This window comes from Galleria mellonella, unplaced genomic scaffold (genome assembly GCF_026898425.1).
Source record: "Galleria mellonella isolate WM207_F2 unplaced genomic scaffold, CSIRO_AGI_GalMel_v1 utg36, whole genome shotgun sequence".
Classification (NCBI taxonomy): domain Eukaryota; kingdom Metazoa; phylum Arthropoda; class Insecta; order Lepidoptera; family Pyralidae; genus Galleria; species Galleria mellonella.
The window spans coordinates 5,605,459-5,620,360 of record NW_026442086.1 but is presented as its reverse complement, the minus strand read 5'-3'; the positions used below and the strand labels follow the sequence as shown (position 1 = coordinate 5,620,360).

Below are 14,902 nucleotides of genomic sequence, written 5' to 3'. Positions count from 1 at the left end.
ACTAACATGTATCTTAAACATGTATTATATATGCTTGAATATGCCAAGTCCACTATCTCTGGCTTTCGTAACTCTTTGTTTAAAATGAATGAATTAATTGTCAAATAACACTAAATGAATAAATGAATGAAATGATGAGTGATGTCAAAAAGAAAAGTTTCAATTGATGGAAATTTTGGAATAGAACACAAACAAAATAATAATGTATTGATAAGAATAAATAGAGACTTTATACTTGATGTTTGTGTCTGTACGGTCTATACTATACCTACGAGTGTGTGTCGTTTGTGACATTCTTAATTCTAATATCTCTATAACACCTATTTAGTTTGTGATAAATAACTCAAAGTTCAAACTTCGTGGTTAAAATCTTATAAACTTAAAGTTTTAAACTTAATATTTATTATCTTATATACATCTAAATTTTTATTGTTTAATAAGCTTTTTGCGATATTTGTTTTTATACGTAAACAAATAATAATGCCGATAAAATTATATTATGACCTTATGTCGCAACCTTCTCGGTGTCTTTATATTCTTTTTAAATTTATAAAATGTGATTTCGAGTCAAAATATGTGGATCTTCGCAAAGGTATTTATGTTTTTTTTTTGAGCTGTTTTAATTGGTCCTCAGAAATGGCACTGTATAAGGGTGGTGGCCCTATTAGGTATCACAGTATATTCTAAGATGTAGTGCCGTATATTTTTATACCTGTGCGACGGTTAGAACTTTCTATCGGGTTGTCTATCAACTTGTTTGTCATTTTTATTTGCATAAAAAAATTATCAAAAACAAATTTTATTTCTTAAATGTATATTAATGTTAATTTATATAGAAATAGGTATGATTTTTATCATAATTAACAAATATTGTGTCTGTAATTATGCAATGTAAGTATGCACTGTATATTATATTATGCCTTAACAAGTCTGCTCTAAATAATATTCCAAAATAATTTATATTTAATAGCTATATTATTTTTCTTCAGGTCAATATGGACAAGGATTCCTTCTTTGTTCCTGTGTTCTCATTGATTATATATACTTTTCTCTTCTCTGTGCATTTAGTGTATTTAAGATTAATTTCCAGGAGGGTTCAGCCCCTTAAAATGGGCATAAGTGTACTCTTAGATATATTTTTGTGAAGCTTTACTTGCATACTGTGGTGGGCACAGCTCACCTGGCTAGCCCTTATAAATGTCTATAATACTTGTCCTATCCAGCATTAACATAGTTATTAGCAAATATTCATGAAATCTTTAAAATCACACACTATTTTACCTGTTCTATGTAATAAAAAAATACATGCTTGTACTAGATAAAATAATTAAAGAGATTTGGCATTTGTCACCATTGTGATAAATGTAATATTGGATATGCCAATATTTCATCAAGCACATTTTCAATGTAATGTAGAAGCAGACCATTCACTGCCACATCTCTTTTATTTACTTTTTTATGTACTTATAAATTTTAATACATTTATAATCCATTATATTTTAGCCACTAAAATAGATGTATGGTACTCCAATAGATTGGTGTTATTTAATACATATTCATAGATAAAATATTAAGTTTATTTATCTATGGTTATATTTAAATCTTAATTTTGTTACTTTATTTCAGCTGAACATTATACAGAAGAATATGCTAAAATTAATAGATTCCAAAGAGTGCCAGTCATTGATCACAATGGATTTGTTTTAACAGAAAGGTAAATAAATTATGTACAACACAAGAGAAAATCATTTTAGTTCTCACAAGTGGGGATATAAGGAGAAGAGTATATATTCTGTAAAACTCATGGTGTTGGGCTTGTCTTTAACTAATAGTTAGCATTTTTCACCCCATGTGCTATCAGTTTGTTTCTCATCCCTCTTTAGTAATATAAAAAAGATGATTATCAAAATAATAATAAAGTAAAAAAAAAAGGCAAATCCTGTTTTGAATTTGCATAGAGAAACAAATAAATATATATATATATATATATGTATATATATATATATATATATATATATATATATATATATATATATATATATATATATATATATATATATATATATATATATATATATATATATATATATATATATATATATATATATATATATATATATATATATATATATATATGTATATATATATATATATATATATATATATATATATATATATATATATATATATATATATATATATATATAATTAGATACTTAATTAAAATTAAGCTTTGATGTCCTTACACCAAACAGTTGTCCTTGCATTGCTGTTTTATTTTAAAAGGTAGGATATTATTGTGAAATTACTGGATACAGATGCATAACATCTTAATCATGGGAAAAGGAATTGTTAGTATAAGACACTAGTAGCTTTATTTGACTTTCCATTAATTGACTTTCACATGGTTTCCTCTGGAAACCAACATGGTAAATTCTTGTTGAATTTGTCATGATGGCCCAATCAACCTGCTGATAGGTGAGGATGGTAAGGATATCCTCACCTATCATCTCTCGCTGGTACTTCAACGTATACCGGTAGCGTAAACGGGATTACAATTTTATTGTCATCCATTAAAAAAAAATTATCAGGAAGGAAAACATAATAGAACATCATACAATACACTGTTATGTCCAAGGTTTGTTAATGACTATCTATAGGTGACAGTTACCATTTTCTATCAAGTGGGCCATCCATTTATTCATTATGAAATTAGATGTAATATTTAATTATCATTTAAAGATAGGAGCAGCTTTGCCTACCATAAAAGGAATAAGCGTGAGGTTATAAAAATGCATACTGAACTACATTCAAATTATAATATTTTATATAAATGGGTGACTATATTTTTCAAGTATTGTGTGATTATTTTGTTTTAGTGTTGCTATACTCAAATATCTCTCTCGAGAAGGTATTATACCAGAGAATTTATATCCAAGAGAATCTAAAAGACAAGCTCGCGTCGAAGAGTTTTTGGAGTGGCAACATATGGAGCTAAGATTGCCTTGTGCTTTCTATTTTAGGACCAAAGTAAGTATATATATTTTTTATTATTAACTAACAATATGTAACTCTTTTATGTATAAGATTTTACTAAATGAGGAGATGGGTTTGTTTGTTATCTCTGAGCTACTTACAGCTCATGAAATTTTTGTAGGTATACATATACTATTTGGGATATTTATCTAGGTCAATCAATGTATGTCAGTAACAACAAGTCGGTAGTAAAAAAAGGGTAAAAAATAATAAATAAGTTAAAACATTCGCTTTTCAATAAATACTTGTATAATAAATACCTAAGATCAAGTCTTAGGTGTGTGTATATAAAATAAGTTTTTGCGTGTTGATAGTTGGGCTTTCGAATTGATATATGTAGTCTTGTCTGTGGTTAACTGATAGATAAAATTATATTGTTAAGTTTGCCTTTTACACTGCTAATCTAAACAACATAGTTTATTGTATTATTAGTCTTTTAACTTTTTGGAATATGCTGAATCTATCATCCTAGGTATTACCATTTTCTCAAGAAGTTACTATTTTTTTATTTCTCCAGTACCTAGAACCCGTCATGTTTGGCACAAAACCATCTCCACAAAGAATATCAGGTTTCGAACAACGTATGGAACAAGCGTTAACTAACTTCAGTACTAAATGGTTAGGCCGCGGCAGCGATTTCGTCACAGGCGACGCTGTAACTGTGGCAGATTTGATAGCGATTTGCGAGTTGGAACAACCAAGTAAGTTTATAGTTTTATCATATGAACAAGCAAGGCCGTGTTTATTACACCTGAATCTTCGCCCCTCCACCCCAAATCATTATTCATTTAGATGACGACCACACCTGGTTTCAAGTCGCCTAACGATGATTCCTAATATCGGGTTTATAAATAAGAAGTCTTTACTCATTTGGATGTTACGCACTTCAGGTTTAACATCATTCACATCGAATCTACTAGCTCTGATATCTATATGTAGGGTTCCTAAAAAAAGGTCATTACACCCATTTAATTCGATGACGTCGACACCGAGTTTGATGTTCTTCACGCCGGGTTCAATGTACCCGGTGTGTTAGGTTCTTAAATTAAAATCATCAATTTCGATATCGCCCATGTCAGATTTGATAACGTCCAGACTTGGTCCGCGCCTGTTTTACAACTCAACGTACGTAATACGTATATAATACTCGGCACTCCTTTCGGATCAGCGCTATTTATTTAACAGTGAATGTGAATGGGTACATTATTTCATCAAAAATATGATGATGATGATGGTGAAATAAATGTCGCATCTAAAAAACCAGAAATAGTAGAGTTCTATAATTTGTCAAAAGGGGGTGTTGATGTTTTTGACCATCTCTGTCATTCTTACTCTACTAAACGAACGTCAAGAAGGTGGCCAATGAGGTATTTTCATGGTGTCCTTGATGCTGCTGGAATAAACAGCTATGTGCTGTTTAAACTAAAAGGAAATAAATGTACTTGAGCAGATTTCTTGAAAACATTGGCTCTTTCCCTAGCCAAACTTCATATGCAGGAGAGAATGTATAACTCAAGACTGCCTAAAGCACTTCGAAGAGATATTAGACTTGTATTGGACCTTGAAGAAGAAGAAGAACCCTCCTCAATGCTACCTGAACAGCCACAAAAACAAAGAAGGTGCTTCTATTGTCCTCGCAATCAAGATAAGAAAACCAAGTTTTCATGTGCTAAGTGCCAAAGGGCCATATGTAAGAAACATGAAAAAAACATTCATGTTTGCCTACAGTGCCAAGTGCGATTTGACGACTAGCATCTTGATATGCGTTCGTTCATTTGTTTTTTATACATAAAATGTTCATACCTCAACAGTGTTTCGTTTTTCTGAGATCAAACTTTTTTATGTGGGTTTTGTTCCTCTTTTTGTTCCTCTTTTTGTTCAACTTTTGTTCCTCTTTTTGTTCAACTTTGTTCAACTTTTGTTCCTTTAATCTAGTTGAGAATCATTAATGACTTAAAGTATTGTATTTTTTCGTTACCTATATTCTAGTTAATTTGTATTCACTTATTTTTTGTCTATTCAATTTGACTGAAAAAAAGGCTGATTTTTCTTTCTTTTTTTTTCGAAGTTTGTTGGTTGAAATTAAAATTAATATATATGTTGAGACATTTATATTAAATACTGTTTATCCAATTTGTAGTTTGTTCATGGCACCTGGAGAATCAAAACCCGTAGAAAATGACGGGGGTTCAAAAACTATATATATATATATATATATATATATATATATATATATATATATATATATATATATATATATATATATATACCATTACTAATAATCCTTTCCTACCAGGAGATGATGATTGTGATGTGATGATGTTACCCTGCCTATATATATATATATATACGCTGGCGGGCCACCAATGAAAGATGATAGGTGAGGATAAAAGCAGATCAATTAGTCCATCGTGACGAATTCCATAAGAATTAATCACGGTAGTTTCCATGGCAAACCGCGTGGAGGTGGACCTGATAGGGTATTGGGATATTGCTAACAATTGACCTGTTAGACCCCAATACTAATAATCCTTTTTCCCTCTATTTGGTGTATTTAAAGAGACTGTGCCCATACCAGAAATGTCTGGTTTCCGTACCAGCCATATTTTTTTAAGTGGCCAGGCCTTGCTGAAAATATGATCATAAATATTCCAATTATGATTTTTGATTTTGGAACGATTACCTTATGAGTGTGAGGTGGGTCCCCAGCAGCTAGACTTTTGGTTGAAGTCCGTTCCACGGTACATGTGATACGCGCGTAAGATAAATTTATTTACCTATTTTATTCTAAGTTGGTAGGTAACATACTCTCGTAAACATTATATGTAATTAAAAACGGGTTATGTTTTATCTCATGATGTCAAAACCTATTTTTATTCAGTACATTGTTTTTATGAGACATAATTCTACAATTTTGACTGACTTGTAGAGAATGCTACTAGCATTAAGTCCGTTTCTCGTACCATAGTTTCTTTGGTCAATAAAGTTATTTAAATAAATATTTTTTTTTACCGTAAATATAAACCGTATTACCCTTTGGCGTATTTAATATTATTTATTATTCTTATATTTAGGTGAACATAGCTGAAAGCTTCGCTTGTTTTTTGGTATGGACACCAGACGATTCACGATGGACATGATCTAAATCCCTTTAAATACATACGTCTATGCGTATTCTTTATGTATCCGTATTGAATTTACCATGTGGCATATTAAACCATAACAACAACTCATGAGTTTTTTCATTATGCAACTTACAATGGCAAACAAGTTAGCGGCCCACCGAAAATAGCCATCATCGCCTGACATGAACAGTACTATGGACATACAGAGTATACTAGCTCCTGTGTAGTCCCGAAACTAGACTACAAAAATTAGTCAATCCAGTTAAGATTACAATAAAATTAAATATCATAAATTGTAAAATATTTCAAAGCTACTAATAAATAACTTTGTTACAGGAATGGCCGGCTATGACCCTAGAGAAAAATTTCCCGTAATTAACGAATGGTATCAGAAAGTACGCAACCATTTCAACCCGTACTACGATGAGGCTCATGTTATTGTTAACAAAGTCATCGCTAAACAAGCGAAATTGGCTTCCAAACTCTAGTCCGTTTCAACGTTTCTGCAAGTACATTCCATACATTTTGTATGTAACTTGTATAAATATAGGGGAATCAATCGTGTATTATGTAGGTAGTATAAGCTTTGGGATAAAGTTTTACAATTAAGTAAACTGCTAAGTAGATATAGTTTGACCGTTAGGGTCTTAAAATCTACTCGCATAATGGCTCTTTCACACGACACCGCAGCTATACAACGACGCTGCTTTTTTATTTAACTAAGTACATTTGGCATCAAACAATTTGATCAAAATAAAATAGAGTGTTCTATTTTGAGATGCTATATCTCTAAAAGTGTTCCTAAAATTTAAATTTTGATTTGGAAGGAACTTCACCAAGAAATGAAATGAAATGAAATGAAATTTATTGCGATGAATGTGGTAAGTTTATGTAACATTATACATTTTGTGTAACCATGACATTCAGCCAGCTTGGCATGCGACATTTTATATGTATTATTAATAATCAACTATTAATTAGAAGTCATATTACTAAAGCCACATTGAAGTTCAAATTATTATTGTAAAATTTTACATGCATGTCATTATTTTTCAGCAGGTTACGTCCGTCATACATTTACAAATATGTGTTGCATACAATATTCTACATTCTAGATTCAATTATATAATGTCGTCCATTTTACTTGCAAAATAATCTTTCAGTGTATAAAAACATTTTGTAATTAACCATTTACATAAAATGACTTTAAACTTTTTAAATACAGATCAGTAAGTGAATTTGGTAATTTATTGTAAATTCTTATACACGATGAGTAACTGTTACTATGATATAGACGTGTTTTTATGTTTGGTAGCTTAAGCCTTCCAGGATGTCTAATAGTGAATTTATAGAAGTCATCTTTTTTTGCAAATAAATAAGAATGTTTTTTTCACAAAGAGGCAACACTCCAATATGTATATTGATGGAACCGTGAGTACTTTCAGTTGCTTAAATAGTGGCGTACAAGGTGTCATAGGTCGCTTATTACAGATGGCACGGATACATTGTTTCTGAGTTATAAACGCTCTGTTAATATTTACCGAATTTCCCCATAAAAAAGGCAAAATAAGACTAATGTGTTACGGATCACCGTGAATTTTTATTGTATTAATTCCGACTTAATTTTATAATAAAATTAGTGTTAAAGAATTCGCTATATTGTCAAAAGGAAAATATTAATTTAATGTAAAATTATTTCTGTACATGTAACATGATATAAAAAAATTTTCAAGTTATTTGGTATCTATATCAACGTAGATACACAAATCTACATAACTTGAGATATTTTATGTTTACCGATATATAACGGTGGCACCAGCATCCTTTGTTGCTATCAAATTACTAGTTTTTTCTGTCGTACATTAGAGGCAAAATAATTAACAAATCTTGATTTCAGCGCCATCTAGTCTAATTTGGTCATGTGAAAATCCCTTAAGTACGGGATTAACTTTTATTGTGCATATATTGTATCAGATAAACGGTACTGTTTGAAATTAGAAGGTACTTCTACTGGGGATTATACATAAAGATAAATTGTTATTGCATTTTATCATAATTACATAACAGATAATATTTTTTACATTTGTTACATAAATGTTATTCAATAAATTTTTTATTCTTGTATTTGTTATCTTTTATTTGTCAACGAAATGTCCTATTTTTATGTTATGTAATGTTTTGTTGTTGTACATATAATTGTGCACTTTGTCACAGATGGTGACAATTTTATACTACCATGACAATCAAATAAAGAAGGTACAAAAGCCGTCTTCATTGGTACCTCTGCCCCATTGTGTTTATAATTTGAAGCAATTATGTTTGCATGGTTTTGTTTCGGTCTGAAAGGTGGGATATGACAGTGGAATTATAGGGTATGAAGGCATAACACCATAGTCCTCAAGAATCACATAAGAGGTGCATTCGCCTATATAGTGTGTATGTAGCAGTGTATTCCGTGACGCCTATGGTGAGTTCATGTCTATAGGTGACCTCTACTAATTTACATCAGGAGGAGAGGGATTGTTAGTAATAGTCTTTAGTCGCCTCTTACAACATCCACGAGAATGGAATGGGTGGCCTTTTCTATGCCGGGACCTTGTATAATGAGGGAGCAAAATACTTTTTATTTATTCATAGGAACACCAATAGTATATTGCATTAAAACATATATAACAAACATTAAATAAGTACAATACATGCCTGTTAAAAGTATTTACAGCATTTACTTTAACATTTTTTTTTCGATGGGTGAAAATGGTATGGTAATCCCGCCTACGCTAACGGGATACGCTAGCGGAGCACCAGTGAAGGGTGATAGATGAGAATGAAAACAAGCGAGTTAGCCCATCATGATGAATTCATCAGGAATTAACTATGATAGTTTCCAGGAGGAACCGTGAGGAGGTCGACCTGGTTGGGTATATTGCTAGCAATGGTATTCTCAGGCTCCATTACTAACAATCCCTTCCCCCCCACTTTAACATAATTATACAGTATGAAATGAAATAAGTTTAAAGAATTAGATGATACTAGGCTACAAATATTTTAAAACCATGATTAGTTATAGAAATATACATACAATATAACCGGAGTTGTGAATAATATCAGTAAATATGATAATCAGTAAATTAGCAAGTATTGAATATACATAACTTCATGTAACTGTAAAGAAACGTTTTTAAATTCTATTGTACGTCCAAAATTTAAATTCTTAATTGAACTAAATACAATCAAATTTGCGTATTGGGTTTAAAAAATATGAAGTAATTTACTTTACCAATTTACTAATAATTATGGAAATATTTATTTTATCAACATTTAATTCCCTTATCCCATAAGCTTAGGCTCTCTAGAGAGAAGATTGTTGAAGAACCTCAAATTGCTGAGCTTGTATCGGAAGTGGGCTTTCTTTTTCAACCGGCCCATGTGCTGCAGCGTCCTCACGAGAGGCAGAAATCTATAGAGTCCGTTCATTTCATCGCCGAGGCAAAACAGAAACGATGATTCGATGTAAGCTGTAAAGAAGTTTTTTTTATTTTTATTTCAGCCATTATCTGTCCATTGCTGAACATAAACTTTCCCCATAAGACGAGTTAGAATTGTCAGTATTTGCCACGCTTGGCAGGCGGGTTTTTTTTTATGGATGAAAATAATATGGTAACCCTGCCTGCGCTAACGGGATACGCTGGCGGAGCACCAGTGAAGGGTGATAGCGTATCATGATGAATTTGATGAATTTATCAGGAATTAACCATGATAGTTTCCAGGGGGAACCGCGAGGAGGTCGACCTGGTTTGGTATATTGCCAGTAATGGGATTCTCAATCTCCATTACTAACAATCCCTTTCCCCCCTGGCAGGCGGGTTGGCAACCGCAGTTTTAAATCTTTAAAAGCCTGACTGCGGTTGTTTCGATGTTTTAAGAGGGACGCTGCTGCCCATCCCTCGACCATAAGTTCCCTTAATCACCTCTTACAACACCCACGGGAAAAGAAGGGGTGGCCTGTTCTATACCGGTACACACACGATGTAAAGAAGTATTTTATACTAATACTAGTTTTTGCCCGCGATTTCGCTCACGTGTATTATTCGATTATGTTTTGAACTTTGAGCTTGAATTTAAAATTTCAACGCCCGTTTTAACCTTTACTAAACGCGAACGGAATGCCAGTTGTTTGTTTGATGTATACTACTCGTATAAGTGGGTATATTTGGTTGTAAGAGATTGGTAATAATATTGACTATCAGTGCCTTATCCTGACAGATCGAACTCCATGTGGTCCCCCCTGGAAACCATCGTGCTGAATTCTAGGTATATTCATCATGATAGGCTAACTGACTTGCTTTTTCAATCTCTCCTATCATCCCTCACTGGTGGCCCACCAGCGTATACCGTTAGCACAGGCGGGGTATCCGTTCCATTACCATGCTTTAAAAAAAATCAAAAAGTGGGTATATTTATGTAACATACATACAGGAGCTTAGCGCGGTGTCGCTTTTGTCTTCCCAGTACATTTTGCATTGGGCTATGTCCATAAAACAGTGGTTCTGGAACATGAGGGAAGGTTCCCTCGCCACGATGCCGGGCACTCCGCACACAGGGGCATATGTCTCTGGACATTTCTGGAATGTATAGGAAAATTCCGATGTTTTTTTCGGTTAGATATTTTATTTTTCATCAAGTATATCTAATCTTCGTAGATAATTTAAAATAGATAATAAGGATAGCCTTGTTTCTTAGAGGCGTATCGCTATTGGCGTATTTAAGATAATTTTCCAGGGGGCCACTATTTTAATTATTTATTTATTTTTTATTGCAATGAAACAATGAAGGATATATTTCGATATACCTATTTAACTATTACCTACCTACCTCTTTAGTAGGTACTTACATAAAACTCAATTTATTAATTCACATTATACTATGCGCATTATTAAAAATTCTACTCGGATCCTGAGGTGGGCACTGAACAATTCATAGGTGGCCACAACCCACCTGCTGAAATTTAGAGAAGCTCACTTACCTTTGGACATTTATGATAGCATGAAGATAATGTCGGTCTATGATAATGATCTTCACTTATGTTCTTTGGTATGGTGATCCAAGGTTTAAATACCTTTTGTGGTCCGAATCTATTTAGTATAAGTCTCCTAGTATTTGCGTTTAAATCATTAGATGGAACCTCTTTTACTGGTAGATCAAAAACGTGAGTTGCAGCGAAGAAATTATCAATAGTATTATTTATATCATTATTGTAATTAAATAACGAACCGTCTATTATAAAAAGATTATCTTGTTTCAAATTGTCTTTCACGCTATTTTTATCTTCTTCACCAGATGTCGGTACCATAGATACTGTATCATTTGTAATATTGAGTCCATTACAAATATAAGAGTCGGTGACTACAAACTGGAGCTTTTTCTCGCAATTATATTTCTGCATTGCACATTTGTTTCTGAACAGTCTAACTTTAAATCCATTGTCGACTTGTCTAATACCACATACATAAATAGAATTAACAACTAGTTTAGTGCAATCATATTTTGCACACGAATCTGCTGTATCAGATTTTTTTTCGATTTCGTTTATTACATTTTTGTTGATAAGTTTATAGTCTTTAGAATCAGTATATTTGAACGTATGGTCGCAGTAATCGATATTTATCAAACCGTAAGCTAAAATGAGATATTTTAATTGAATGTGTTAATATAATTTGTATTGGTTTTAAGATTTTATCTTAAAAATTAACACACCAGTGGAGCAGAACTGTGTATGAGATTTTAATTTAGAATAATAACATTTCATATAATATTATCATCGACTACTCAAAGTACACATTTTAATGCCATCTTACCTTTTTCATCGTCTACTTGACACCCGTACTTTAATAGTTCGCAAACGCTTTCAAATAATCTCAGTTGAAAACCTTCTCCATCTGTTCTGATTCCACAAGTATTTTCTTTGCCATCATCTTCGCAATTTAAATTCGCGCAAAATTCATATTTTACCAAGTTTTTTGGTGCAGCAGAAAGTGTATAAAAACATAAACATGATATCAATAACAGTTTCATTGTTCATTTATTGCCGTATATCATTATTGCATATCAGTAGTATTAATTACTTTAAAGAAAATTAATAATAACCAAGTACCTAGGCATATTACTGGAGTTCTGAGTAAGTATCTGAAAATTTAAGGTAACTAGGTAGGCTAATGTCATCAGTATACACTGGTGATGCACCAGTGAGTGACAGTAGGAGTGAGGATGAAGTCAGGTTAGTTAGCCCATTGTGACGAATATACTAGAAATTAACCATGACGGTTTCAAGAGCGACTGTGTGGAGGTTGACATGACAGAGTAAATTACTAGCAATGGGGTTACTAGACTTTATTTCTAACATTTCCTGTCGGGATGGGTGACCAATAGTATAAAGATGTCCGAAAGATGTTGAGCGATGCTTCGCGTGTCAGTTAATTATTTTAGATCTACGGAATTATTAAAAAATATGGGAATACTCGATATAATTGGCTCAAACAAGCTAGTAAACAACTATGAATGCTAAATTGTATTTCGAAACTTACTGCATACATCTTATAATCATCAGAAATAGGAATGCTTAAGTGTAACTATGAGCATCAAAGTATATTTTCTAATGTTCATGTAAATGTTCATGACTATAGCTGCTAGTTATAATACATAATTAGGTGGTAGTCTACTTTTATTTAAAATTATATGAGATTAATAAAATACTTTTAATTTTAAACCGACTACAGAGTTCTTAACAATGAATTACTTTTAGCTGTACCTTCGGAAATATCGATTTTACTCTTACGACTTATGGTCACAACTTAAATTACAATTATAGCATCCAATACGGTACCTATTTTTAATGAAAGAAAATGAAATGGTAACCTCGGGTGATGAATTACACAAGAATTAACCAGGATAGTTTCCAAGGGGAACCGCATGGAGGTCAACCTAATAGGGCGTATTGCTAGCAATGGGGCAGCTGGACCCTATTGCCAATAATCCCTTCCTACAGTGCCTACAATAACGTAGTGATTATTTGCTTTGTGGTACCTGTACATTGGGGGGAAGGGATTGTTAGTAATGAGGAGGTTAGCCCCCATTGATATCAATATACCCTATCAGGTCGGCCTCCACGCGGTTCGCCCTGAAAACTATCGTGACTAATTTATCGTTGAATTCGTCACGATGGGCTAACTGACCTGCCTTTTCATCCTCACCTATCACCTATCACTGGTACACTGCCAATGTATACCGATAGCACAGGCGGGATTACTATGCCATTTTCACCCATAAAAAGGTACCCCTATGAATAAAAGTGGATGAAAAAAATGGCGGGAACGAGAAGTTTAAATTGAAGAGCTGTAGTTTAAGTACACCTATCCCCCGATTTACACGGTAGATACGTTCCTGAGAAAAACGTGTAAATCGAAAATAAAAATTTTCAAGTTAAAACCGTGTAAATCGAAAAGCTTGCAGAAAATGCATAATTTTGCTATTTAACAGTTGTGATTTTTTTCAATATTTTTATTGTAGGTGATTTTTTTCAATATTTTTATTGTAATAGTTCTTATTGTAGCTGATATGATTTTGCAACATCTACTACTCTATCTCCCTTTCGTAAGCGATCCAAAACTTCGATTTTAGTTTCTAAAGAAATTACTTTTCTTTTAACTTCTTTCGACATTACGAAAACATTATGTATGTACGTAAAAATATAAATCTTTTTAAAAATAACAGTGACATACATAATTTCAATACAAGAAATAAAAACAAATTGAATGTTCCTTGTTATCGCCTTAGAAAAGTCAGTACATCTTTCATGGGGAACTGTATACGTTTTTATAATAAACTTCCAGATGACGTTTTACAATTAAATGAAAGAAAATTTAAGACATATATAAAAAGGACTCTCTGTACAAAAGCATATTATAAATTAAATGACTATTTAAATGACAAAACTGCATGGATTTGAATTTTGTATTAATGTGAATTGTATTGTAAATGTAATTATTGCATTTTTTCTTAAATCAATATTATTTTCTATAGTAATTATTATAATTATAGACTGACGTATCATAAGTATCTGTAACAGATGTATATGAATAAAGATGATTGATTGATTGATTGATTGATTATAAGCCTATATTTTTTTTTAATTTATGTTAATTTATAAAAATCTTAATTATGCACCCACTTGTAATTTACGAATATGAAAAATTAAATCTTCCTGACACTGTGAAACTTTCACTCAAATACAATTTTCCGTAGATAAAACTTTAATTTTATGCAAAGAAATACAGATACAGTGTGCATGTGCAGCAAGTCAGCACATAAGCTCGGGATTCCCCGTGAGATGTGTACACAGCGCACGTGTTCAAACACAGTAGCATTTAGTAGAGTGCGACAAAAACAAAAAAAAAACTTATTTGGAAAACCGTGTAAAAGCGAAAACGTGTAAAACAAGTACCGTGTAAATCGGGGGATAGGTGTATACATAAATATGCAATGGGACAATGCGCAATTGTTTGTTATGATTGTGATCTGATTTGAATACTACTTGTGGATAAATAATAATTTTTGAATTAAGAGCTTGTTGACGTTGGTAAAAATGATCGTAAAAATAGTGATCGGTTGGTATTGAGGAAAAGAAGTAATAAAACGTGTTGACGTTTGTGATTGTCATTTTTATAAGTGTCAGTGATAGCATGACA

The 14,902-nt window shown here is 32.2% G+C and overlaps 2 protein-coding genes across 2 annotated transcripts; one reads left to right on the top strand and one right to left on the bottom strand.

Annotated features, from left to right (window-relative positions):
* The first annotated feature begins 158 nt into the window (after window positions 1–158).
* LOC113513202 (glutathione S-transferase theta-1-like) lies at window positions 159–8,285 on the top strand. The gene is made up of 5 exons (XM_052897269.1): window positions 159–592; window positions 1,627–1,714; window positions 2,880–3,030; window positions 3,554–3,737; window positions 6,498–8,285. Exons 1-5 carry the CDS (start codon window positions 481–483, stop codon window positions 6,647–6,649), a joined length of 687 nt encoding a protein of 228 aa, XP_052753229.1. The 5' UTR covers window positions 159–480; the 3' UTR covers window positions 6,650–8,285.
* Window positions 8,286–8,781: 496 nt separating this feature from the next.
* LOC113516413 (uncharacterized) lies at window positions 8,782–12,365 on the bottom strand. Its single transcript, XM_052897268.1, has 4 exons — window positions 12,017–12,365; window positions 11,185–11,837; window positions 10,636–10,783; window positions 8,782–9,676 (listed from the first exon to the last, which is right to left on the bottom strand). The coding sequence occupies exons 1-4, from the start codon at window positions 12,231–12,233 to the stop codon at window positions 9,489–9,491; spliced, it is 1,206 nt and encodes a 401-aa protein (XP_052753228.1). The 5' UTR covers window positions 12,234–12,365; the 3' UTR covers window positions 8,782–9,488.
* Window positions 12,366–14,902: the final 2,537 nt, after the last annotated feature.